General features: G+C 54.5%; 2 protein-coding genes across 2 annotated transcripts; both read right to left on the bottom strand.

Moving 5' to 3' along the window:
- Positions 1-6,620: 6,620 nt before the first annotated feature.
- LOC142028785 (uncharacterized) lies at positions 6,621-12,280 on the bottom strand. The gene is made up of 11 exons (XM_075022631.1): positions 12,163-12,280; positions 11,657-11,860; positions 11,299-11,563; positions 10,719-10,823; positions 10,059-10,205; positions 9,246-9,309; positions 8,652-8,712; positions 7,866-7,957; positions 7,723-7,765; positions 6,919-6,974; positions 6,621-6,729 (listed from the first exon to the last, which is right to left on the bottom strand). The coding sequence occupies exons 1-10, from the start codon at positions 12,269-12,271 to the stop codon at positions 6,943-6,945; spliced, it is 1,122 nt and encodes a 373-aa protein (XP_074878732.1). The 5' UTR covers positions 12,272-12,280; the 3' UTR covers positions 6,621-6,729; positions 6,919-6,942.
- A 4,010-nt stretch (positions 12,281-16,290) lies between these two features.
- On the bottom strand, positions 16,291-25,977 carry LOC142037781 (BPI fold-containing family B member 4-like). Its single transcript, XM_075042317.1, has 18 exons — positions 25,918-25,977; positions 25,338-25,518; positions 23,797-23,946; positions 23,002-23,133; positions 22,566-22,752; positions 21,899-22,003; positions 21,603-21,746; positions 20,878-20,938; positions 20,246-20,306; positions 19,606-19,697; positions 19,049-19,261; positions 18,751-18,804; positions 18,101-18,271; positions 17,870-17,937; positions 17,681-17,723; positions 16,957-17,020; positions 16,440-16,516; positions 16,291-16,314 (listed from the first exon to the last, which is right to left on the bottom strand). The coding sequence occupies exons 1-18, from the start codon at positions 25,975-25,977 to the stop codon at positions 16,291-16,293; spliced, it is 1,887 nt and encodes a 628-aa protein (XP_074898418.1).
- Positions 25,978-26,084: the final 107 nt, after the last annotated feature.

Genomic DNA, 26,084 nt, shown 5'->3' with positions numbered 1-26,084 from the left:
AATGACAGAGGCGCTGATGGTGAATGGCAGCTCCGATTTTTCAGGGTTTTGTGAATTCAGTGTGTATCTTACAAGTCTGTCACAGTAACTGCTGTTCTCTGGGGCTTGGGAGTCCTGTGGCTTTCCCTCCTCCCTTGTGAGCAATTTATTTCCTTTACTGACAGCTAACTATTGACTTCTCGTTCTCCTGAAGATGAGATGTCCTGTCTCATCAGGTTTAAATTAGTTTTATCTTTAGACTTTCCTATTAATAAGCTCTCATCGTGGTGTCATTACTTGATATCTATTTTCTGATGTTTTTCATTAACGGCTCTATATCTTCCAGATATTTTTTCAAGTATTTTTTTTCCTCTGCTGGCTGAGTTATTTAATAGTCAGGCATGGATCAGGGACGTGAAGATGGTCAGATGCCGGCCAGAGGTGCGCATGGAGTGTCCCGGTGCCCACCGCCCGGCTGCGTGTGCAGGGAAGGGTGATGGACTGGTGATGGGGCTGGCGGGGACGGCCACGGACCCCCTCACTCGGGCTCTCTGCACCCCTCTGATCCCAGGCTGAGCTCTGCCACGCCGGGTGCTCTCAAGAGCATGAGTCAATAAAGTAAGTAAAATGCTTCCCGTGTGGCAAAGGTGGTGCAATTCATTTGGACAGCTCTATCGGACTGTCTCTGGGAAAAGGAGAGGACTTTCTGTCGCAGGCTCCCTCGCCCCCAGCTCTCGGTGTGCCCGCTCCAGCGGCTCCGGCCCTTGGGCGATAGCCCCAGCGCTAGAGGCACCTCTCAGCTCCTATTTCCCACACAAGACCTCCTTCGCTCTCAGAAATCTCATCAGGGACATGCCCCCCGGGGATGTGCTGGGTGTTCAGGACATCCTCGCTGCCGTACCCTGGGGTGCTCTGCGACCCACGCAGGGACGGGGACCGGGCAGGGTGGCTCCGGGATGCGGGGAGAGCTGGAGCAGCAGCAGCAAACCATGGGAACACGGGCTGAGCTGAGTGTCTGCTCGTGATCCACGCTTCAGTGTTCGGCATGGAGATTAACAGGAATGTTGATGTTTTACCTGGAGAGCTCACAAGGTCAAACAACAAAGTAGCGCTCAAAACAGCATTTTGCCTAAAATGTCAGAATTTCAGAGAGCAAAGCAGCCCTCAGTTGGGAGATGGCCTCTCAGCTGTGTACTGCATGCTGCAGGATGGACTCGAGCAGCGCAGCCGCCCCGTGCGAAGCCCCCGCACACCCCCCCGTGTCGCAGGGACCCCCCAGGCCCTTTCTGCCCCCCAAACCTTTGCTGTGCAGGAGGTACCACAGCTTCTCTTTGGCACTGCAAATACAACTGCTAACAGGGAAATTCGGGAACTTGTTTTTCCACTGGGGAAAAGATGACAGTGCAGTGGAAGCCCAGCACTGCACATGGTAATTTGGCTGAGCCGATGTCAGCTGCTGACCTGCAGAGGGGAAAGCTTTTTTTGGCATGGCCAAAGCCGACACCCTCCTCCCCTGGCAGCAGAAGCCCTTGATCTGAGCACCGTGCAGTGAATCGATGCTCGTGGTATATTGTGATGTGCCAGCTGCATGGGGATGGTGCAGTGCTTCATGTGCCTGGCAGGTTCTCATCCCTGTTAGCCAAACTTCCTCTAGGAAATTGAAGTGAATTATTTCACGTTATTTCAAGGGGCCCATGAGTGGGCTCTCTGTTCCTGCTGGGTCGCAGCCACCTTCCCCAGCGGTCGGGCTGGTGGGAGCTGCTGCTGCCCCTGGGAGCACGGGGACAGGCAGGGCTGCCAGTCCAGCTGAGTGCCTTCAGCTTCAGGGATTTTCTTATTGTATGTTCAGTGGTGTCAAAAGCAAAGCCCATTGGTGTTGAAAACACCCAAATCTCCTAAGTCTCCTTAAGACCAGGAAAATGCATTCCCTGGGCTTCATTCCCAGGAGTTGCTTGCATGGGGCAAGGCAGGGTAGGGGTGGGAAGTGGGGCCGGGTCAGCTGCGTGGGGAGAGGATTAATGCAAGAACAAACCTCATTTCCCTACGTATACTTCTCGCGTTAACTAGGAGGCAAAAGGTGCCCGATTCTGTGAAGGGAAACCCTGGTATGACAACAGCCTGATGTACAGTGGCATTTCTAATAGAGCTATCAGGGTGCTTCAGGGACACTCCTGTTCATGGTGTGTCTGCTATCTGCAAAGTCAGGTCGCAGAGGAGAATTAGCTTGCCCAGCCCCTGCTGTTGGCTTGCATGCAAAAATTACACAGCAAACTACGACCAACTGCAGAACGGGTAATTTGCAGCAGTGCCTACAGCACTGGGTTTAGGCTGATTAATATTCAGCGCACTGCTGTGAAAATGAAAAGCCAGACAGAATTGTCCTCCTCCCCTTTCTGCATCCATGAAGATGCCAAGGGTAATGGCTGAAGCACAGAAACAAAAACAAGATTCACTTTCGGTCAAGCTGATACAGGGTTTCTGAGCCTAAACAAGATGCTCCATTCTCTTTGGGTTATTTAGCCTCATCTTTTAACCTGTTTCTTCTCTTTTTTTTTTAGTGTTGTCCTTCTGTTATTTATTTACAGGAACTTTAAAAGAGAATAGTGGGAGGTTTTCTTTGAAGCTATCAGAACAAAACAGTAAGTATTTCAAAAATTTCTCCTTAAAAAAGAGAAATGTTCTGACATTTTAAAAAAAGAATCTTCCCATGTTTTCTTATCAAAACTCCATTTTGAAAAGCCCTTCTACTGGGAAAATTTTCCCCATCCCATGCTCAGAGGAAAGCACAGCACAGGCCTGCTGGGAGCAGCGGTACCCGGCGGCAGAGACCCGGCATCCTCCAGGCAGCAGGAAGATGTGCTGGGGCTCGGGGGACAAACCAAACCCCACAGCTGGCTGGCATCCTCAGTGCTCGTCCTCGCCAGCCGCCTTTCCCTGTCCCGGCCACAGGTGAGGGGTTTCTGTCCGTCCTCCCAGGGGTCTTTCCTCCCCTCCTTGGGTGGAACAGCCTGGGAGATGCTCAGACCTGCCGGTCCTGCTCTCCCACCGTGTTGGGTCCAGGTAGGGCTGGGTGCTCTCGTACAACAAAGCAGTTTACAAAAGAGGAAAGCAGAGGTGCAGTAAAAGCCGAGGCTCTGTTTGCCTTCGGGGCTTTGGTTTTGCATTTACAGGGGCCAAAGTAAACCCTCACCCGGCAGTCCCAGACCTCGTGGTTTTTCTGTTGCGCAAACAGAAGCTGGATGAGAGCGGGCTGGTGCACTGTCAGAGCAAAACTCGCGAAGGCAAACACGGATCCAGGTGTTGCCGCGCGGGAGGAGCTGGCATCGCTCCGAGCCGTGCTCGGCCACGCACTGCCGACCCCGGGCCACGCTCCGGCCGCGCGGCTCTGCCGGCCGGCCGCACGCTGACCATTCCTGCCGGCAGCCACCGCAAAGGACGGGCCACGTGTCCTGGCCACCGTGGGGGGAAAGAGCGGGGTAAGAGGAGCCTCTGGGTGCCCTCGACTCCTCTGCGATGCCCCTGGGCACCGGCTGGGGGAAATCCTGCACAAAACCCCATCGGTGCCCTCGCAAACAGGGCTCGCGGGGGGCTGAGCTGTCCCAGAGTCACTTGCCCTTGCACGCCAGGGGCAGGCGGCAGGGACATCCCCTGTGGCACCATTTTACATTAATATTGGTGCATCGGACTGGTGCAGGCTGGTGAGGCGGGTGCTGCCACCGGCTCTGCGGGGCCAGTGGTGGCCGATGGCCAGCTGCCCCCTGCTCTGTGGGAGCAGAGGTGGGAACCACCCCAATGGCACCGCGCCACCTGGAAGGATTTGCTTTTTGGCATTTTGGGTCTAGGATTACTGAGGAAACCTTTACACCTGTCTTTGCAATTATTCACAGCCAGTGAGCCTGGGTTGGGAACTGGCACTTTATTTAATCCTGCTCCTTCTGTTTCCTTAGGAATTGGAAACCGAACGTGCCCAACGAGGTGTTACGTATTAGACAGCTGGGGCCAAGGCAATGCCATCCATCCCTGTCCTTCCCCTCGCAGCTCTGCCGCTGCCGTCGAAAGACATCCGTCCGTCTGCTCTTCACCTTTGTGCTGCTGAGCACACGCAGTTCGTTGGCATAAAGTTCGATTTCCCGGAGCCCCCAGCACATCAGTGTTCATTGCAAGAGGCAGGAGGGATGCGCTGGCTGCAGCCTGGTGGTGCTTAATGCCCATGTCTCAATAGCATCGTTACCTCTGTGTTTAATTGGCTGGGGGGGGGGTGGCATCCTGCCCCCCATCGAGGTCAGGCTACTCAGGGTATCGCTTGCTCACAGGCAGCCACAGGTAGGTAAAAGGAGCGAAGAGCAGCAGGAGAGGCTGGGCTGGAGTTCCTGGGCATCGGGGGCACCTCGGTCACCCCATCGACTTGTGGAAATGGCAGCGGGAAACTCTGAGGTGTTTAGAGAAACATTTAGACTCCCGAACACTCAACTGCAGTGTGCACGAGCTATAAGTTAGGCTACGGGAAAATGGTCTCTCCCCAATGATAATGTTGTTCTTTTATGAAAAAAAAAAAAAGAAAACTGAAAGCTTTTGTTCACAAATCAAATAATTCTGTGGGGAACTTGAGCTGAAATACTTGACTTTTGGATCAGCTGCACAGGAGCTCTTCACTCCCCCAGTTGGGCCTTTGCTCCCCAGAGCCACTGCTGCTTGGCAGAGCCGTGGTTTCTGCACAGAGCCAATTTAGTACAAAAAAACCACTTTCTGTCAAAACCAGTTCAGGTGTGAAGTTTTGGAACAGCACTAGTGCCAGCTGCAGGGGCCAGGGACTGCAGCAGACACGTTACCGGCTGGAATGACAAACAGCAAAGTAAGTCAAGCGTAAATGCCAGGTGAGAAGCGGGTCCCGTTCTCCGGCCAAGGCAGCGGGATGTGAGCAGGAGCCCTGGCTCTGGGAGCGGGGACACTGGGGAAGATGCTGTCTGCAAACCCACAGCTCACGGGACCGGGTCTGCCCCGCGCCCACGCTCGTGGGACGGGGCCCTGAGTGGGAGCAGAGGGACCCGTGGTGGGCAGAGGCAGAGGAGGGTGTTGGTGCTTCCATCAGGGATGCCCGGCACAGCCAACATGGGTGCTGGGAAGCGGCCGGCAGCACACGGTGCCATGCCGCCGCCGGCTCTGGAGGCTGCAGGGGTCGGGGATCTGGCGCTGGCCCTGGCAGCTCTCGCCGTGCCGCCGTTCTGCGCGGGGGCTGCGGCACGGCCGACCCCAGGACGCGCGTTGATGCGAGGAGCAGCCGGCAGCGAGCTCCTCCTGCGCCCGAGAGCTCGCCGGCCCTCACCAGCCGCTCACCCCCGGGGTCCTGGGGGTCCCGGCCCCAGCCCGGGGGGGGCTGCCCCAGCAGGGCGCGAGGGACGTGTTTGTTCATGTCAAACAGCTCCCAGCTCACTGGCAACAAGCGGGGAGCAGGAAGAGAGAATAAACGAACCAGCAGCTCAGGGACAAGGGCAGAATAAATCTGCATAAATACAAATGAGGGGAAGATTTATTTCTCACATTGACCACATTTCTGCAGCTACTTTAAATTACGAGAGGTACGGGTCCGACAGGGCGGGGCAGGGCTTACACCCGGCTCCGGGGCTGCAGCTCATTGTCGTTCCCCACCTTTCCAGCAGACTTATCTATTAAATATTCTTTGCATGTGAGTTACTCCTGTAGCTGATAGGAGAGATAAATAACAAAACCCTTGCAAATGCAAAAATTCTTCAGCAGTTTGGAAAGAAACCAAATCGCGTGCTGAATGCAGATGAAGAAAAATCCTTTTTATTCTAAGGAATAACAGGAGGGATGTGAATCCACCTCACCCACAATGCAACACATCCAAATCCACTTGGAGATTACAAGACAGGATAGCATTTACTCTGATCAGTTCAAAGCATAACTGTTTGGGAACAAATCAGCTAAGTACATGGCTGGATTAGACTGCAGGCCTTTTTTGCCTTCTTGTTAACAGTATGAAATCACTGGAAACAGCAAAATTTCCTTTTGAAATAGTAAACTAATCAAGAAGCAGAAGGAGAGCAAAGACAAAGCGTTTACACTTCATCGGCGTTTGTCCCTTTTCTCTCTTCCCTTCATGGGAATTTGCTGCGGTTGGTGCCAACTCACAAAATTCCCATGGGGCGGCTGCACAGGGAACAAATTGCTGCCACCAGCCGGGCTGTCTTGGTCCAGCACCAGGAAAGTCTGCTCTGTGCCAAGTAATGACCTGGCCCGAACCACAGCCCCATTCCAGGCAAAACTCGGGTGTGTGTGAGGAAGGACTGGAGGGTCAGGGCAATGCCTTTGTCAGTGATTGCTGTAACAAGAGGCTTATGGCCGTGACAGCGGGGAGGGCACATGGGCATGATCCAGGGCTCCTGCCTCTGGCTCCACTGCCAGCAGCACCTTCGGCACAGCTAACCATCGGCACGGCTAACCATCGGCACAGGTAACCATTGGCACGGCTAACCACTGGCATGGCTAACCATTGGCACAGCTAACCACTGGCATGGCTAACCATTGGCACAGCTAACCATCAGCATGGCTAACCCTGGGCTGGACGGAGACACCAAAGGCTGATAAGGCTGAAATGTAACGCAGAAGAAATAGTGTATTTTCTTGGTTGGGTTTCTTCACTTTCACGTCTGTTCTCTGTGTATTGAGTCATCTTCCTTCCTTCCCTCCTCCTCCTCAGGGTGGAGCGGTGGGAATTGCCCATGGGGGCACCTGGGGGGATGCTGGAGCTGAGGTTTTGGGCAGCACGGGGACTTGGAGCGGCAGCCCCGTGCTCCCCCGTCACCCCCCACTACCAGGCAGCAGGGTCAGCCCTGGTGGGCTCGTCTCACCCAGCCCAGGCATCAGCACATCTGGCAGCAGAGCTCTGAGCCAGGTCTCCAGCCAGCAAATCGTCCTTACCCCACAGCGCTGCTGGCCCCACGGCTATGGAAAGCTCCCGGGATCGATGCCTATGGCTGGGGGAGAGAGACCCAGGTCAGTGCACTCCGGTCCCCGGCCCCCCTGAGCCCCGGCAGCCCCCACCCGTGGGGCCGGGCTCCGTGGTGCCTGATGTGCCGGCGGCCTGAGAGCCCCTGGCTTTATGGGCAGAGATGATTTAGTGCCCTGAGGAATACGCCTCCGGGGAAGCTGGGACGGCTTCCAACTCTTCCTGCCCTCCTCTATATATTAACTTTGCATACATATGAAGCTGAAAGCTCTTCCAATCACCTCTGCAAATATTAATTAATCCTCACAGCATCCTGAGGACCATTATTCACTCCTATTAAGTAAATATTATTAAATCCTTTTATGAGAGGTGAAGTGACTTTTCCAGGGCTGTGCAGGGCGTCAGTAGGAATGCACAGACTGTGTCTCACGACCGTACGCCCAGAGCTGCCAAGCGCGGCAAAGCAGCCACCGCTCACGGGTAAACCTGCCCGTGCCTGAGCTGGGGCATGTCTCTGAGGACCAGGGACCCCGACTGCCCCACAGCACTGCTGTGCCGTGTGGGCTGCAAGCACTTTGTGGGACCGCCCTGAGATACCTCAACACCCCACGGTTTTGGCTGCACCCCAGGGCCACGGGGACCCATTCCCCGCTCTTGGCCACTACCCACGCTGGGGCTGTGTCCCCCCGGTGCAGCCCTGCTTCTGTGGCTGCTGCCCCTTTGTGGTTCACAGACACCAGCGGGGATCCCCATCGCGGCATCGGGGCTGGACTTACTCTGAAGGAGCCAGTTGATGAAGGCGCTTGGGAATGGGGAATTCTGCAAAAAACAAGGCGGCATTCAAGCGTGTGACGGCAGAGGCTGCGGCAGGCAGGAGGGCAGGCAGCGCGGGGGGACCAGGGATGGGACACGGCCGTACCTGCAAATCCAGCTCCACGAACTGCCCGGACTTCACCGGCAAATCGGAGAGGGCAGCGTGGATTTTCCCCAGGAGCCCAAAGGAGACGACACCTGGGGAGAAGGAGAGGCCGTCAGGGCTGGGCAGAGCTGCTGCTTGCCAGGAGCCTGCCGGAGTGCTCTGCCTGCCTGGATCCATGGGGGCAAGTGGAGCATCTGGCAGAGGCTGGGAGAGCGTAGTCCTTGCCTGGCCACGTCCCCAGCACCAGAGGAGGAAAAACCCCTCATCCTTCCCTCAGGTCTCAAACCTCCCGGGATTCAAAGGCTCCCATGAAAACTGCTGTCCTGGAGCTGCCTGGTGCATGTCTCATCACATGGGAAATGTTTGGGGTACGTGGGGACAAGGTTGCTTGCAATGAAGCAGCAATTGGATCTGTGCAGGATTCAAAGTGAACAGAGCTGGGGAGGAAACCCCCCCCAGGCTCTATGGGGCTGCAAACCGGGGGTCCCAGCAGAGCCACCTCTCTTGGCAGCAGCTCAGGTCTGGCCCCAGTTAGAAAAACAACCATAAACACACCGGGATCGTGATGCTTTCGTGATGTCAGACAGCAGGGGAGTGAGCCAGGACTGTGCCACCCACAGCAGCTTTGCCAGCAGAGCGGAGCTGCTCGTGCTCGGTGCAGAGCAACCCCTGTTCCCATGGCTCCGGCTCTTCCGAGGACACCCGCTGCCTGTGGAGATGGCTAGACACGCAAAACTCAAGTGTGACTCTAAAAATTAATATAGAAAAGAAAATTTAACAACTTACGGTTGAGGAATTGTAGCTTAATATTGATGATGCTGACCCAAATATTCATTAATGGGCAAAGCTGCAACGGTAACAAGTGGCACAACCTTGGTGAGAATATCATGGGTGTACCAATGCGTTTCCCTAACATCGTTTGAGTTTCACAGACTTTAAATCAAGATGGAGCCATCAGCTCCTAGAACATAGTTTCCTCCAAGGAAAAAGAGCAATATAAATTGTTCAGCCCTCTTCTCAAAATGGCACAGATTCCATTTAGCAGAATAAAAGATTTTCTAACAAGCACCTTTTCTCTAAGTGAGACTGTCACTTCTGCTTACCACACCACCTTGGTACCAGAAGGCGATTCAGAAAGCAATTGGTTATAAATTATCCCGTAACATTGCATGATGGAATCTGAATTACTTCTAACAAATAAATTCTGATTGTAAGAAAGATCAAGGAAGTTTGCGGAATTCACTTATGGGATGTGAGCATATGTCTGGGCATGCACATATATAAATGTATGTGTGTGTAAATCTGCTAGACAATTATGGCAAGAGCACTAATTTCAGCTGAAGTGCAGCTTCTTACAGCGAAGGACTTTCAGGCACTCACCAGCGCAGGTACGAGAGACTGAAGAGAAGAGTTCAGCAAACTGCTCACCAGATTGGTGAAGAAGCTGGAAAGGGAAAAAGACAGACAAAAATTACCAGGGAAGTTGTCAAAACCCACGGCTCAGCATTAAGACAAATCTGAACTCCTCTGCTGGTCTGCAACGCTGTGAGCGCCGTGCCTGTTGTCTTCTCTTATCTCTGATGTTAAAAGATGCTGCAAGCCCACAGCTCCCCCAGGCTTTGGCAGGAATTATAGATGCTCGGGACTTTGTTATCTGGTTCTCAAAATCTGATTGTTAAAGTGTAAATCTGTGCCCAGATTTGAGACTGAAATTTTGCCCCACTGCAAACTTGCAAAGAGCTGATCCACAGCTAGTCCTGCCCATTATTTTAACTATTTCCCCATGCACATACCAATATCCCATCCCCTTGCAGGTTTCTCAGAATAAATTGGCTTTTCTGTGAGAAAATCCCATGGCTTCCTCACAGCTGGATAATGGAGCTGCCATTTACCCTGCATGCTGCCTCTGAGATTTTTGCTGAATTAACCTTCTCTGTGAAGTACTGGGTGGTCTCAAGTCTGGAAACTAGAGCCCGGCTGGGGAGCTTGGAGGTGAGGGATGGAGAAACCTGCCTCCAGCACAAAGTGCAGCCCTATGCCAGGGGCCACGGTCGAGCCCCAGGTAAGCCCAGGGAGGTCGGGCTCAGCACCTGCATGTGATGGATCTGTCCTTGCAAATCTCCTCGGGGCTTCTGTGAGCAGCTGCTCGGTGCATGACACCAGCCCGGTGGTGGTGAACGCTCCCACACTCACCCCTTCCGCAGGTTGACGCTGAAGCCGCGGAGCAGGTTGCTGCAATCCTTAATCACTAACTTCAGGTCACCGGGGGTGTCTTGGGTCAGTGCGATGTGTGATGTGATGTTTGTTTCTACCGAGGATCCGCTCAGAAAGCGAAAAATCCTGAAAAATAAGGAAGTAGTTTGGAGGGTTTTGGAGGAAACCAAATCAGCACAGAAGAGCAGTATCTGTGGCTAAGCTGCAAGCTTGGGCTCGGCTGGGGCAATGTTTTAGTCCCAGGACTGCGGTCAGGCTCCTGGTCCTGTTGGCAGATCACTGAAGTCTCAGTGTGCAAACAGGCATGGAGGGTTTTCCAGGACAGTTCTGACTTCGGGGTAGGAAGGACAAGTTGACATGAAGGAGCATGGAGCCTTCTCGGCACTTTCCTTCCAACACCTTGTCCACAGGAGGGTCACTGCCTCTGCTGGCCACCGAAGACTGAGACCATGCCTTTGGAGTGAGGTCAGCTGGAAGTGTCCCCAGGGAGACACAGCAGCAGAGCGCAGAGCTTTCCTCACCAGCCCCTCACTCAGCACTTGGGGACATTTCTCCAGCACCTGGGAATGTCCCATCTTCCCCAGCACCTTCAGGCCCCCATGGCCTTGCTCCACTGTCTCGCTCACCAGCCCTGCTCACCCTGGCAAGCGGAGCATCAGCTTCGAGTACAGGTTCAGCACGAGCTCGCCCCCGGGAAGGACCTTCCATGACACTCGGAAGTTCTCAAAGTTCAGCACCTTCAACCTGAGGTCGACACCGAAGCAAACCCACTTGAGATGGCAGGACTAGCAGGACCAGACCTTACAGTCCCATCTCCTCCTGCTCATCATTTGACCTGTTACTTATGTGGATATTCCCAGTTAAAAATGAAGGTAGGGAAGGGCCAACCCCTGCTCCAAGAGCCAACTTCAAAGCAGGATCAGGTTGCTCAGAGCTGTGTCCTGCTGAGTCTCAGCCTCAGTCTCCAAGGATGGAGATTCCTCCACCTCCTGGGTTGCCCATTGCAGTATCACATCATCCCATGGAGAAGACTTTTCCCGTCTCTGGTTGGAATTTCCCCCATCGCAGCTCCTCACATGAGCTGTAAGCCCAGGACTGGTGGTTCGTGTAACAGGGAGGATCTGGTGCCCTGGAGCACCCCTTTGGGGGAACCCGTCCTCTGGACGTTATTTGCTTACCCTGCAGGGAGCACCACTGCTGTGCTTCTGCTCTGACTTACCAGGCGAAGCGTGTTGACTTGCGAGGGTCTCCATCACCCAGCAGTTCGACTTCACCCAGAAGACCATCGAGACCAAGCAGACTTCCATTGCCTAGGAGACCTCCTTTTCCAAGCAGCCCTGTGCCAAGCAGCCCTGTCTCTCCAAGAAGGCTTTTATTGCCAAGGAGGCTGTTGCCGGGGAGGCCATTGCCAAGGAGAGCGCTGCCAAGGCCTCCCCCACCAAGGATGCCTGTGCCAAGCAGACCACTGCTGCCAGGTTGTCCTCCTGCAACAGTTGGACCTCCGTTACTGTTCTGGCTTTGACTGCCCAGAAGCCCTCCTCTCCCAAGCACACCCATGCCAAGCAGACCTTCCTCACCTAGGAGGCCTGTGCCAAGGACCCCAGATCTGCTGGATGCATTTCCTGCATCAAGGGGACCTCCACTTTCTTCTCCAGTCAGACTTCCTCTCCCAAGGAGGCCGGTACCAAGTAGCCCACCTTTACCAAGAAGGCCAGTGTCAAGCAGTCCACCTTTTTTGCTGATGAGACCTTCACTGCCAAGAAGACCGGTACCAAGCAGACCTGCACCAAGGGAGTCCCAGTTACTCATCAGACTTCCACCATGGGACAGATTTCATTGACAAGAAAGGTTGGTTCAGCTACGTTAGGTTGACCTGCTCGTGAGGTCTCACAGGGACCCCTGAGCACACTTGAGCAAAGTTGGGTTCCCCATGGAGCCAAGCCTGCCAGGAGGCAGGTCCCTGATGAGCAGGGGGATGCTCCATGAGCCCGATGTGGCACAGGACACGCCGGGACCGAGGTGGGCATGCAGCCGCCTGTGCCACAACGCTGCCCTGGGAAATGTGGAAAACCTCCGAGCTCACCGTCTTTGGGTTGCGCTGGACTCAGCCCAAGGACACTGCCCAGGCTGACGAGGCCCTGGGAGGGGGGCAGGAGGCCCCCGAGAAGGACGAGACACCAGAAGGGCAGCATCTCCTGACCCGGCACCTGTGGGGAGACCCACATCAGCCCAAGCACCAATCCCACGACATGGGAATCAGCAGCCTGGGCACCGGTCCGGCTCTCCATCTTTCATGTGTGCCACCCGGGGGTGGTGGGGCAGGCTTCCCCCGGACATACAGCCCCCAGACACCGTCCCCCCAGTCCCGGGGGACCAGCCTGGACCCGCAGCACCTTTTTTCCACTCAGAGAGGTCAAACTGCTTCTGGGTATCAGGGAGCAACTGAACACAGTGACATGCTGTTCCAGAGCCATGGATGTCTCCATACCTGGCTGGGCTACCCCGCTAAAGAGCTGGGTGCCTGACATCACAGGGAAGCTTGGAGGGAGGAAATACCATTTTAAAGAGAGCAAGAGAGATGGAGATGAGGCAGGAGAACCTCATAGTGAGAGAGATGGATGGCTTCCGACCACTCCGAAATGGCCCTGAAAGAAGAACACTCAAAGGGGCACAGCTGAATAAAAAATGGCATGTGTCAAAGTCATGTCCTTCTCTCCATTATGAAGAACACCTTGCATTACTAAAGCTCAAAGCCCAGCCAAAACCAGACTCACTTTTCCGTGGGCAGGTTGTTTGTTTTTCTCATCTTGCTCCATTCAGGCTATGAAAAGAGCCCATTTTCCCCTGTATTTGATCTGCTTCTAGTCAAAAGAAAACACCTTCAAGGACCTCATGTTCCCGCATGAGCTGGATTTCTTGGGGTTGCAACCAACGCTGTGGAGTGTTTGTTTATGCACAGACAGGTATTTGCAAAGAAAGAAAAAGAGGCATCTGCCAAAGCACTGCCATAGGCCCCCGTTTAAGGGAGCACCCGCCTGCACAGCCCAGTCCCGAGCCGGACACTCCGCCTTGTCTCTTCCGAGAAAAACAATGTATGGGCTGCGAATTGCAAAGGTTCAACACTGAGAAATAACATTATTTAGGTCAGACCGAACAACTTCTTTATCTGTTCCAGATACTTAAAAAAAATCCCTCTATGACAGTTCTCGGCACAATTAAATTAGACTTTAATTCACTAGACTGTCTTTTACATTTTCCCTTTGATCAGCATGTAATGATGCACAGCTCCTGTAGCTGTGATTATTGAACAGGAGAGAAAGATAGAGGCTTGAGCAGCTTCTATTGAAAATCGTGTCAAATAAAATCAGTGGGATTTGTTGGAGGGTCTCTGCAAGACGTGCATAGCATTGTAAAAGGACACCAAAATGGTTGTCAGGTCTTTTAGAAGAGCTCTTAGAGAGAATACGTGACAAAGTAGACAACTATCTCCACAGTTATTAACAATATCTATTGGGTTGCTACCTCCTTGGTCACACACATTTAAGCAAGCTCAACATTTTGCACGTGCAAAATGCATGTATGGCTTTGAAGATAAACACTTACTTTATACCAGTTGAGATGAGATCTGATAAGCTGAAAATCGACCTGAATTGGTCACCAAGATCATGAAAAAAATCCTAGTCATTTCTGCTAGCTTAGTCATTATAACAAACTTAACGACAACAATAATAAACATGGAATTTGACAAGCAAGAGCTCTACTAGCTTTAAAAATTAATTTTCATAAAAGATTAAATGCTACTACAGAAATCAAAGGAAAACATCATTAAAATTCTTGCTTTTAAAGGCAACTTACACTTTGCTGTAGGTCGTCTAATGGGAGCAGGAGCTCTGTGGCCACGGTACCTTAATGCTGCTTACCTGAGCCCTTTGATGTTGCGGTGCCACTGCCCACGGCATCTCAGCGGCGGCTGGCAGGAGCAGCTCTTATACACCCGAACTGCAGGAACGAGGAAAGTCCAGGGAAAGATGAAGCAGGGATAGTTCCTCTTCGCTGGCTCTCGAGTGTGAACGCTGCACCAGCCTGACCCCGAACACCGCACGTAGCAGCGCCGGACCGTGGCCAGCGCCGGACCGTGGCCAGCGGCACCCGGCAAGCCCGACGGCTCACCCCCGTCCTTTTGGGCTGGGTGCCGTGCCTGGCCGGGGCAGGCTGCCACCCCGCTCCCCAGGGCTCGTCCCCTCCTGCCCCCTTTGCCTTTCAAGACAACGCATGCCTGGGGCAGCAAAGGCCAAGGGTCCGGCAGGTCCAGACCCCCACAGCCCCTGGGGGCCGGGGCAGGGGCTTACATCCCCAGGCAAGGGATGCTCTGGACCAGACCCCATCCAGCCCAGCACCACGCAGCTCCCTGTACGCGGCCCAGGGTGTCTGGCTATGGCAGGGACACGGGCCGTGGCACTGGTGGCTGCTGCTGCTCACAGCTACTCGGCGTCTCTCTCGCTTTGCTCTCCCGAAGTGACCCAGAGCAGAGCAGGAGGGTGCCAGCACCCAACAGCCCCCGGCTGCAAATCCTCCCCACACGCCCGGCCCCGCTGAAAGCCCCCGACCCCACCGGGAGAGCAGCCACCAGAACCACGTGTGCCGCGGTGCCCGGCGTGGCCGCGGCCGTGGTGCAGATGGTGCGGTGCTTTGCAGACAGCAGCGGGTACCAGCTCGCAGCTGCGGCAGCAGCCGTGTCCAGCCCAGGGCAGCTCTCACCGCCGAGGCAGAGAGGTGGAAATCTGGGATCCCTCGTTCTCCCTCCCTCTCCTCTGCATCTCCAAATTTCCACAGGACAGGCAGACCCCAGAGCATCCCCCGAGCATTGCGGTTACTATGAGACAACCTCAGAGCAGCCGGTGCAAAGGAGGATGCCACGGGGGGCTGGGGTGCTCCCAGGTCTCTGCCTGAGCAGAGGGTCCCCGGGATGGTTCGGGACAGCTCTGCTCCAGGGGATGCTCCATCATATTCAGCAGAGCACGAGAGTCTGAGGACAGTGAGAGGTGAGCAATTACCTCCCAACAAGTTAATTACGTACAGAAACAGCACAAGGCTGACATTAAAAAAAAAAAAAGTTACCACAAACCAAAGAGCATGTGGATTTATGGGGTACCAGATGTGCTGTGAAAACTGCCTGTCACCCAGAGGTAAGCAGGAGATGGCTTTGCCTCCAAGAAAGATCTTGGCAATTTAAAGGGGGCTTGAGAGACAACAAATAAAAGAAAATGGGGAAATAAATACAGAGGAGAAGGAAAAGGAGCATGGAAAGATGACAGAAAAACCCGAGTTTGACGTTCCAGGTGGTTTTCAGGGTGGATCTGGGCTGGACAGGGGCAGGACAGTCTCAAAGACAGCAATATTACAGCCATCCCAGCGATTCCCTTTCACCCCAGGAGCAAGAAGCGGCTTTAGAGCCTTAAATTAGCAAAGGCTTCATTGCTTCAACAGGCAGCTGAACCGCGGGAAAGAGCTTGTGCATAAATAAACTGTGCGGTTCATGCAGAGTTCACAGGCATCAATGGGTGAATTACACCCGTGTCCCTGAGAGCTCCCAGGACAAAGCCCCAATAAAGCCCGGGGCAGGTGATGGTGTGAGGGGTCCTCAAGATGACCAAGAGACCCCCCGGCTTTGGATCCAGGCCCTGAAAAGAGGCCAACATGCCTGGGTCTAAGGCAGCGGTTGCTGGCAGACAGCTCTCTGCCCACCCTCAGCTGGGTGCTGGGTGGGCACAGCCAGGGCTGGGCAACTGGGCAGGGGGCTGCAGCCCTCCCACCCACAGCAGCCGGGGTCACCAGCACTGTGGGTCTGTCCTGAGCCCCCGGGGTTCACCGGAGCTGGCCAGTCCCACAGACTCGAGCACCCGCTGTGGCTGCAGAGAGGGCTGGACTTTATTAAACCTGAGCACGAGAATACAAAATACACCCGCATCTTTCTGAGCACCCACAAAAGAGTCCAAAACGCAACGTTCGGAGGCAAAAACCACCTGTGTTCCTTCTGTTCCAAGCAATGCAGGCAGGATGCAACATTTGCATGGAAAAGACCAAGCTGCTGTTTTGCTGTGTTAGGTACTAAGAGAAATGCGGTAGGGATCCTTCAGGCAGGCTGGGTTCCCATCCCTCCGGGGGTGGACGGGGAAAACCAGGGGTCCCTTCCCAAGCCGGTGTCCCTGGCTCACGCCGACAGCACGATGAGATCCTGGTGAAGCAGACGGGTTACCTTCCCTCTGAACATCCTCCGTACAAGTGACGGGCGCTGCCTTTGCTCCGGAGCGGAGCTGAGGTGCCGTCGGGAGAACCTTGGGGCATGGCTGAAGCACTTACTTCGATGACGTCGACGTCCGCGTTGGTGAAGTCGATGTTCAGCAGCCTGGGCAGGGGAACCCCTGCTCCCAGCACACCTGCGGGTCATAAACCAGCCTGGCTCAGCGCCGCGGGAGGGGGGGTCCCTGCAGAGCTTCTGCCCGGGGCTTGGTCCCCAGCTCCATCCTCCCTGTGTGCAAACCCCTCTCTCCATGAGCACAAGGCTCTCCGGAAAGGCTTTGTGTCATGGGACTTAGCGCGTTGGCAAAACTTATTGTCATTTTCTCCTGTCCGTGTTAAGCAAAAGCGGCAAGGAGCAAGAAGCCCCATGGGGGGGCTGCGGGGCCCCTGCTTCGTGATATGGGGGTTCGCCTCCCGGCAAAATGCTGCCATCTGAAATGAGCCCCCCTGTCAGTGCAGGTCAGTCCCACTGGCTCCTATCCTGTATGGCGAGGTAAGTTATACCTGCATGAACTTGTCATATAGAGTACAGTCTGGCACTTATCAATACGTGGATAAGGCATAACAGCTTCCTTACTGTTCATTGCAGGCAGGAAGGCAACATCGAAAATCTGGCCAACGAGCATCTCCAGACGTGAGACCTGCAACAGGGAGGGGGTCGCTTAGTGCCATCAATGGTCCTGGTCCCGTGGTCAGCCTGGTCTCACCCTGTCCTCGGGCACATGGGGATGCTCCGCTCACACCACCTAAACCCAGCCTGAACCCTTGGTGCTCCAGCTCCACACCTGTCTAATGCAAACTCCCAGTTCCACAGAAACTGGACTTTAAGCATTCTATGGTCAATTTTTAGTGCCCGGCTAATGCCATTGCACAGGCCCCTTTCTACTGGCGTTAAAGTTGCCTGCAGTAACCACCTCTGGAAACCAAATGTGCTCTATCTGCAGGTATCTTGCGACAGGGGAGCTCAGGATTCCTTCCAACTTTTGTTGTCATTCCCTATGAGGCATGGGGATGAGCCTCCCCAGGCGCATCCCAAGGGGACGTTGTGGACACGTGCGGGATGTCCTGCGGTTCACCGAGGACCCAAAACCTCTCCCTCTCAGTGAGGATTTTTTCTGAAAATTGCTCATGGATCATTCATGGAAAAAAATCCATCTCCAGAGGTGAAAGAAAGGTGCTTTTCAAAATACAACACAACTGTTACACCGTAATTGGCCCTTATTTCTCCTGAGCCAATATCTATCAGCACATTGCTTTCTGCAATGGATTTCGTATGTTGCTGAGGCTGCTCGTGTTCTTACATCAAAACCACCAATGGACGAAGACACCAAGGAGAGATCAGCCCTGCAGGAGGAAGCAGAGGTGAGTGAAATCCAAGCAGTTCCTCTAATGACCCAGTCCTGTCGATGCCCTCGTTGTTGCACAGCCCAGGAGGTCCCACATCCATGGCCACCCCTGGCCACCCCCCCAGATGAAGACCAGGGTCCTACTTCTCCAGGCTGACGCCGATCTTCAGTTTGTTGTCCTCGACTGAAAACCAGGCCAGCAAGGAGGTGTCCTGCGGTCAGACAGAGAGGTCAGGGCAGGGGTGGCTCCTCCAGCCCTTGCCCAGCCACAACACATTGGGTGCAGGTCCCATCTACGGGCACCCCCACGCCTGCCGTGCTGGGCGGGGGGAACTGCAGGAGGAATTTCTGCACAGGCTGTTCCTTCATACATACAATATTCAGAAGGCAGAGAGACTTCTGGACATCACGTGGGTGGATTACCACCACCTCTGCTGTAGCGGTGAGCTGGATCACACCTTTGTTTTTCTTTAAGGTCACCACCGGTGCTTCAGGGACTGCAATTTTCAGCAGCAGTTCACATGACTCAGGGTATGCCTTGAAAATCTGTCAACATCCAAAAATGGAAAGTTTCTGGTGGCTGTAACCAGGAACCACACGCAGCATTTGCACAGTGCTGCTCTCAGGGGGCACATCTGGTGCTGATTTCCTCCAGCCCAACAAGTCTATATCTCAACTAGCTGAAGTGAAGTCAAGCTAGCCGTGAGCTCAGCCCCGTGGATGCCCCGAGTCCCACTGAGAGCATCTCGTCCTGGCTGGGGGAGCACAGACAGCCCCGCATCCAGGCGGACGGGGCAGCTGCAAGGCTCATCTGTGACCCGAGAAAGCTGCAGAGGATGGGGTGACAAACGGAGCTCTGGCCCTGCTGCGGTTTCCAGTTTTGGATCCGAGTCAGAGCTCGTTCACCTCCCTGGGATGTCTGGGATGGTGCCTCGGAGGAGGAAGGGACGGGGAGACCTCCCCAACCTCTGGACGCTGCTTCTCTGGCCGGGTTCCTTGCAGTGCAAGGGGGAACCAGGACTCACCGCAGGAACCAGGGCTCCAAGGGTCGAGGTCGTTAGCGGTGGGAGCTCAGGAAACTGTGACAGAGAAGAGAGAAATGCTGCCTCTGTGCGTGGTGGTTTTCAGCAGAATCTGCTTTCACCGGTAATGAGCCTTTTACCACATGGTCTCTCACTCTCATTTTTTCACCTAAGATAGCAGAGACCCTGGTAGATGGTACGGAGGTGCTAAAGCATCACACGGTGGGACCAGCCTGCACGCTGCGTGGCCGACAGCCCCGAGTCCTTCCAAACCCAGAGGCAGGCAGTGCTCCCCACTCACCATGCCGGTGGAGATGTCCAGGTCCAGGGCACCCTCCTTCTGCAGGACAGAGAGCACCGAGCCGAGGAAGTTCACAGAAAGGCCCAGCTGTGAGGAGCTGGTGTCTGCCATGGGTGGCAGGGGTGGCATGGGGACCCGTGGTGGTGTGGGGACAGTTTCTGGCTTTCCCAGCGGATAGTCCACCAAGCCTCCTGCCGCTGTCCCGACAACAGTCTGGAGTTACAGGGGAAGGAAGCACAGGCCAAAATGTTTGCAATATTTGCTTTTATGGTTAGCTTCATGTTCCTTCAGTGTGAAATCGCTGCACGCACGACCACGCCAAGTCAGGCCCCGTGACACTTCCTCCTCCAGAAGTTCATGAAATGCAAACCCCGCTGCACTCTCCCGTGACCGTGGCAGCAGCAAGAGCAGGGCACCGAGCCGGGACCTCCTGGAACTTTCCACAGCCTCCTTGGAGCCTACTGCTCAGGTGTAGGTGGCCCAAGGAGACCTTCCCAAACCCAAGTGAAATATCCCAACCCTTGTACATAGATGGAAGGAGAAGATGCAGGACTTACGTTCAAGTCTACCTCAAGGAACTGGCCGGTTACCAGGGGAAGGCTGGACACGGTGTACTGGATACTGCCCAGCAAACCCAGGGGCACCAGTGCTGGGGGGAGAGGAAGGGAGTCAGCGATTCCCTGCTGGGATCGGGTGCAAATACCCCCTCCCCTGCCCAGCAGCTCTTTTTCTTCCAGAAGAGCCCTGGCTTGCAGGTGGACTCAGGGCAGCCACTCGGCCCCGGCTCCGAGTGCTCTGCGCTGAGCGGTAATGCCGCAGGAGACGAGCAGTGCGTGCCGCTGCTGCAAATGGGGGGGACAGCTCACAGCCCCCACCAATGCCACCTTTATGCACCCAGGGGTCTTTCTGTCCATCATTAGAGACAGAGAAAGACGAGAAGTGGGGAGAGGAGCGCATCCTGCAGCGTGCTGGGGCACTGCTCCCTGGCTGCTGCCTGGGGGTGAGGGGGTCTGGGCAGGGAGCTGCCGGGGGTCCCCGCTCCCTGTATGGGGCAGATCTGGGGTCTGCGGGGTGAAGTGCGGGGGGGACACTGTTCCCACCTGGGGTGCAGCAGCAGAGGGGAAAGCGTCACCGTCCTCACACTGGCAGAGCAGAGGTGACACGAGGGGCAAGGCGTGGGACCCACCAAGTACTTACAGTTCACAAGACCCAGCTGGTCGTTGACGAGTCCCAGGGCGATGTCGACCACCGGGCAGAGCTGCAAGAGTCAGGGAAGGACAGTGGGTAACCTGCGTTCAGAGCCAGACAAGGACGCGCAGCCCAGCTCGGCTCTGCCTCGCTTTCCCTGGGGATGGGAGCTCCGGGCGCGTGGGAGGGCAGTCCCCGCTGGTCACTCCGTGGTGCTGCTGAGGCTGCACCAGCTCTGGATCTGGCCCTGGGCACCTTGCCCATCATCAGAGAAGCAGGGTTAGGACTGGGTCCCAGGAGACCATGTGGGATGGCTGGACAGACCCCGGCTTTCAGGAGGAAGGAGAGATTCAATTAGCCCATAACACAGTCCAGAGCATCATTAGAAACTCCCAGGCGCTTGGGCGGACCTGCACTGGGCTTGCTGATTTTGCATTTGGGAGGAGGGAGCAGCTTCTCCCAAGCAGGTGGAGACATGGCACGTGTCCCCTGCTAATCCCAAACTACTGAGTGGGCAGGTGGACGCAGCAGCCCTGGGACAGCAGCGGTGCTCCTGGACACAAGCGATGCTGCGGGGAGCTGCACCGCAGCTTTTCAGACTCATCGCTCCTTTCCGGGATGGAGTTTTTCTTCCGACTTACCAGATTAGGAAGAAGTCTGTTCAGGACACTTGCCAATAAATTATCCACAATTGGGAGCAGGCTGTGGAAAAATAAAGGAGCACCATGAAAAAAACCTGCTGCAAAGTAAATGGGTCTTGTTAAACAATTCCCTGTGAATAGTGTAGAGCGCAGACCTCCCGGAGCAAGGCAATTGCAACAGCAAAGTGAATTGTGTATGCTTGGATTTTGCATGAGATAAGTGTAATTTGCATCCCAAAATAGCCAGTGGGAAATTTAGTGCTGTCTTTTATCTACTAGTGTATAGTCTCCTTAAATGAGCAGAAACAACCTCAGCCCAAGTGGTTTCTATGATTTACATACCACGTACTTATGTCTCAGAAGACCCCGTGCAATGTCAGTTAAATTGACCTGTGAATGTGGCACATGGGACAGAAATGTCCCTCCAGGACCACTGTGGGGTCGTGCAGCCCTCTGGGACAACATGTTCATTTACTGCAGCTGCATGAGGGGCACCCAGGGACCACCACTGCCAGAAGCCCTTTGCTCAGCCCCGTGCCATGGCCAGTGAGCGACTGTCACCTGCGGGGACAGCGGCTGCCAGTGTCACGGTCACCCGCAGGATTGAGACATGCAATGGGGAAATGCCCTCGTGCATTTGCCGTTCTGCGGGTGCAGGCTGGGGCCAGCAAAGCCCGATGGTGAGGTGGCTCACGCTGGCAGAGAAGGAAACCTCCATCACTCACCCTCTCAGGAGTCTGACTTTAATGCCACCAAGGAGGGTATTGCATCTTTCTGTCACCAGTTTGGGGTAGCCCGTGCCATCCATGGTTAGCCTGACCCTTGATGTGATGTTGACTTCCACTGCGATGTCAAGCAAACCCAGGAGGCTGTGCAAGCGGAAGGGAGCAACCTTCAGAGGAGCAGCCTCTTCCCGCAGAACAGGAGCAGTGTGTCCCCCCGGAGACACCCCTCGTGGCAGTGCTTCCAGCGAGCCTAGGGCACGGCTGGCACTGCCACCAGCAGCACCAGTCCGACCTACCTCTTGGCGTTGAGGGCCACCCGGGTGTAGAGGTTGAGGTGGACGCCAATGCCAGGCAGGAGCCGCAGGGACACCCTGGGGAGCGTCAGCTCCACGATCCTCAGCCTGCAGGGACAGGGAGGGGACACCACGAGTGAGCTCTGAGCCCAGCACCCCCCCACCTGGGTTCTACCGCTCGCACAAACCCACTGCTCAAGGGGTGGGTGAGTCAGAGGCCATTTAGACCAGAAATGGCAGAAGACACCAAGTTTTCTCAGTTATTTTCCTGTTTTAGTTATTTTTCCAGTTTTATCAGAAGCTTTGCTCTAGTTGCCTTATTATTGCTTGTGCTTCTGCTTGGTGCTGGGCTTTAAATAAGAGTGAAAATGGGACGGCTGCAGACAAGTGAGCATTGGCAGCGGTGGCACTGGCTGCCCAGAGCTGACGCGTGGTCCGATGCACCCTCTAGGGGCAAGCGCCTTTCAACTACCGATTCCTTTAACTTGTGTAGTTCAAGAGGCTCTTTTGCAGCCAGCGATGCAACCCTGGCAGGGCTTCCAGGCAGCATTTATCTCAAAGCACCAGCTGCAAACCAGACCTGAGCATCTACCGAAGCATCACCATTGCTCCCCCGCAAACAGCACTGAAGTTGCCCCCCTGCAAGGAGACCGGAGGGTGCTGTCCTTACCCAGTGAGCCCCTGGATGGTGCTGAGCAAGCCGCCTTCGCCAAGGACGCCGAGCAGGCCACCGCCTCCCAGCAGCCCTCCGTTGCCCAGAAGCCCTCCTCTGCCAAGAACACCACCGGGGCCACGGAGGATCCCTGCCGTGCTGAGGACACCTCCGCTGCCGAGCAGACCTCCTTGTCCCAGCGCTCCTCCAGCAACCCCCGCAGGGATGCCACCCCTGGGGACATCGCCACCAGCTGCCGGCCAGCCTCTGGGAGAGTTTTTGGGCTCCCCCCCGTAAGCGCCTCCACCACCCCCTCCACCTGGCAAGTCACCGCCGGCATCGCCCCCTCCACCAAGCAGACCACCAGTCAGCCCCCCCAGCAGCCCTCCACCACCGCCGCCCAGCAAACCACCAGTAATACCACCAAGCAGACCACCGCCACCAAGCAGACCACCACCGAGGAGACCTCCTCCGAGGCCACCCAACAGGTCTCCACTTCCATCTGTGCCGGGACGTCCGCTCCCGAGCGGCACCTCTCCGAGGGCGCCTTGGAGGGCATTGCCTTGCCTGAGGGAGCCTGTAAGAGCTGGAAACATCACCCGCCATCAGCTTGTGTGGCAGAGCCGCCTCCCCGGCCACCACTTCAGCCTTCGAGTTGGCCCCCTGCCCACACCATTACTCGTTGTGCTCTTCAAGCATGGGTTGTCGAGGGGTTTGTGCTCTCCGTTACCATTGCTGCCTATCCCAGTCCCTAACTATCCCCTGTCAGTTTTCCCATATATGATGTAACAGAAAGGGCTTTGGGATCTAGGACGGGACGCACCTTGTTAAGACCTGTATAAAGCAGCTCGCGGGAATTTGCCTGCAGCCGCAGCAGGTAAGGCAGCAAATGGTGTGGCAGGGGCACAGGGGTTGGGCACTGATAAATCCTAAATGTGAGATAACTGAGGTGGCGTGTGGCTCACACCTCCTGAGCAGAGCAGGCTCCCAGGAGGAGCAATGCCCCATATAAGCAATGTCTCACTCCTTTTAGGAGCCTGGCCAGCTGAAATTTTAATTACATAAAAAAAATGACTCGGGGTTCAGTTTGGAGGGGAAGGTTGGCATGCGAGCCTCATGCTCTTCTGTGTGCAATTCCCTTCCCTTCCCCGGCTGATCGGGCTGTGCTGGTACAAGGGCATCAACCCCCAAGGATCATTGTTGGTTCCTGTTTCCCAGGATCCCGCTACAAGGAGGCAGAGTGACTCACCATCGCTTAAAACACCTTTACTGAGCCTGAGGACGGCATCTTTCGGCTGGCTTAGTGATGGGGTCAGCAGGGCATACAAGAGGGCGATGCCCAGAACTGGTGGCATGGTGTCTTCTGCTCGGCTGGGAGAGCTGTGGGTGCTGGCAGGACCTGGAGAAGAACAACGGGAAAAAAGTGGGAATAGGCTGGGCAAACCCCTGGAGATGAAGGGGAGTCAGATATTTCGAGCTGGGTGAGAATTTTTCATTGACTAGAAAACATGAGCTTTAGGAGGACCGAAACAGTTCACAAGTTAGGGCGACATTCGGCAAATAGATCTGGACACGCACAAAGAGGGGGGTGTCCGTACGCACATCCTCAGGGAATTTTTCAAGCCAGCTCCCGCACAACCCCAGCACCTGTTTGCTTATTCCTATTTATGGGCACCCCGGGCAACCTGCTCCTTTCCATCCCCGGTCACCATGACATAATTTTAAACTTACGGTATGAAGTCATTATTCATAACTTATAGACTACACTGAGCTCCCCTCGCTAATAACCACCCTGTGAGTAGGTATGCAAATTAATGTTGCAATTATACAAGCAACTCACATTTGGAATAAAGCTTTTCTTTTAAAATAGAATGTTATAGCCTTATAACAGTAAAAATAATAATAACAACCTTAAAAGCATATTGCAACACAAAAATTCCCTAAATTTTTTTGTCAAATTAATATGTTTTTTAATTTAGAGAATGGTTTTCATTTTGCTATAACAACCTTCTTGCCTGATTTTTCAGGCTAGTCACTAAAAATAAAACAGAATGACATACCTGCATTTCTACCATTACAGGTATTATCCCCACGTTTTTTTCTTGCTCACCAGAGTACATTGTAAGGCTTGTAGGTAAAATGGTGGCTCTGTCCCCCAAGCTTACAACACCCCATACCACTATTTTGACCATCTTTCTTTACCTGGCCTTATCCTGAATTTCAAAGCCTGGCTTTGGTCTGCAGTGCTCAGCTCTTGGTCAACGGGAGACCTTACGGTGGTCCATAGGCACCTCTGCTTTAACATGTAGGAACAGTGGGTCCTTATATAGCAAAGCTGATGCAGAAAAAGTGGAAAGATGCCTAAATTGTAAAAGCTGGGATAGTGGATTGAGTGTATAAAGTAGCATTTGTGGTTTTAATATATTCCAATATAAATAAAGATTTGTAGAACAGGGAAAAGCATTGAGCAACAGGTTATTGGATACCCAGTTACCGGGCAGTGCTGTTACCCAAGAGCCCACAGATAAAGCAAAGGAGAAGGAGCCCGAGACTCTGCGGGCTGCAGCACATGAGACTGCTGCTGACCCTGAAAGAGCCGTGCTGGAAAATCAGCTTATTCCAGACAAATCCCCGCTAACACTTGCACACCAGCTGTCACACACAAATTACCGTAGCGGAGTAATTTTTCAAGTTTCCAGCAAGCATGTGGGGAGGCTCCAGAAAAACACCAGGAGATTTTTATCTCCTTTAACGCTTGACCCGAGAAGCGGTTTCTGAGGATCATCCCACCCGTCCCGGCAGCCGCCAACCACTTCCCAGCAGACCGTATTTCCTCGGCCTCAGAAGAGCCCCTGTCCGGAGGGACATGCCGCTCCACGTCAGCTCCAGACCATAAGGGGGCTTTTGTCCTGGTGTTCTCAACACTTAATACCTTTGTGAGATAAAATGTGTTGCTAACATCCTGGTGCATCTGACACAATAAGGGGATAATATGCTCCTGAGCAAAGCAGTAGGAAGGTGTAAGCTCAGTTTATCTGTGCCTGGCTCCGTGCAGAGCCTTGCACAACAACCGCTGCCGGGCTCCACGTGCGACACGCTGCAGATGAGCCTCCAGCAAGGAGCTGCTCCCCCTGCGACAAGGGCTTCAGAGGAATCGGAAATATCAGCAAGCGCTTTGCTAAATCCGCACTGGTTTTGCAACGCGAGCACCTCCTCTGCCCCCTGTCAGTCTGGCACGAGCAGCACCCAGCCGGGCAAGGGATGGGCTGTGGCAGGGCACCCATGTGCACCAAACCCCTGCTCCCATGTGAGCTGCTGTTTCACACCTTATGGCACAGGCTGAGCTTCAAAAACACTTTCTGTAAGGTACCGGCTTGTTCGCTATAGGTACAGCCTCCTCTTCAAGCTGCGCTGCCTGTCCGTGGGCCATACGGCATAGGGGCACGGTGGAGACAAATGGATGCTGGCAGCCAGAAACCCATATCAAATAAACATTAAGAGAGGGGAATACTGAGGCAGTGAATGATTTTATTGAAA

This window comes from Buteo buteo, chromosome 2 (genome assembly GCF_964188355.1).
Source record: "Buteo buteo chromosome 2, bButBut1.hap1.1, whole genome shotgun sequence".
In the NCBI taxonomy this organism is placed as follows: Eukaryota; Metazoa; Chordata; class Aves; order Accipitriformes; family Accipitridae; genus Buteo; species Buteo buteo.
This window is presented reverse-complemented; position numbering and strand designations above follow the sequence as displayed.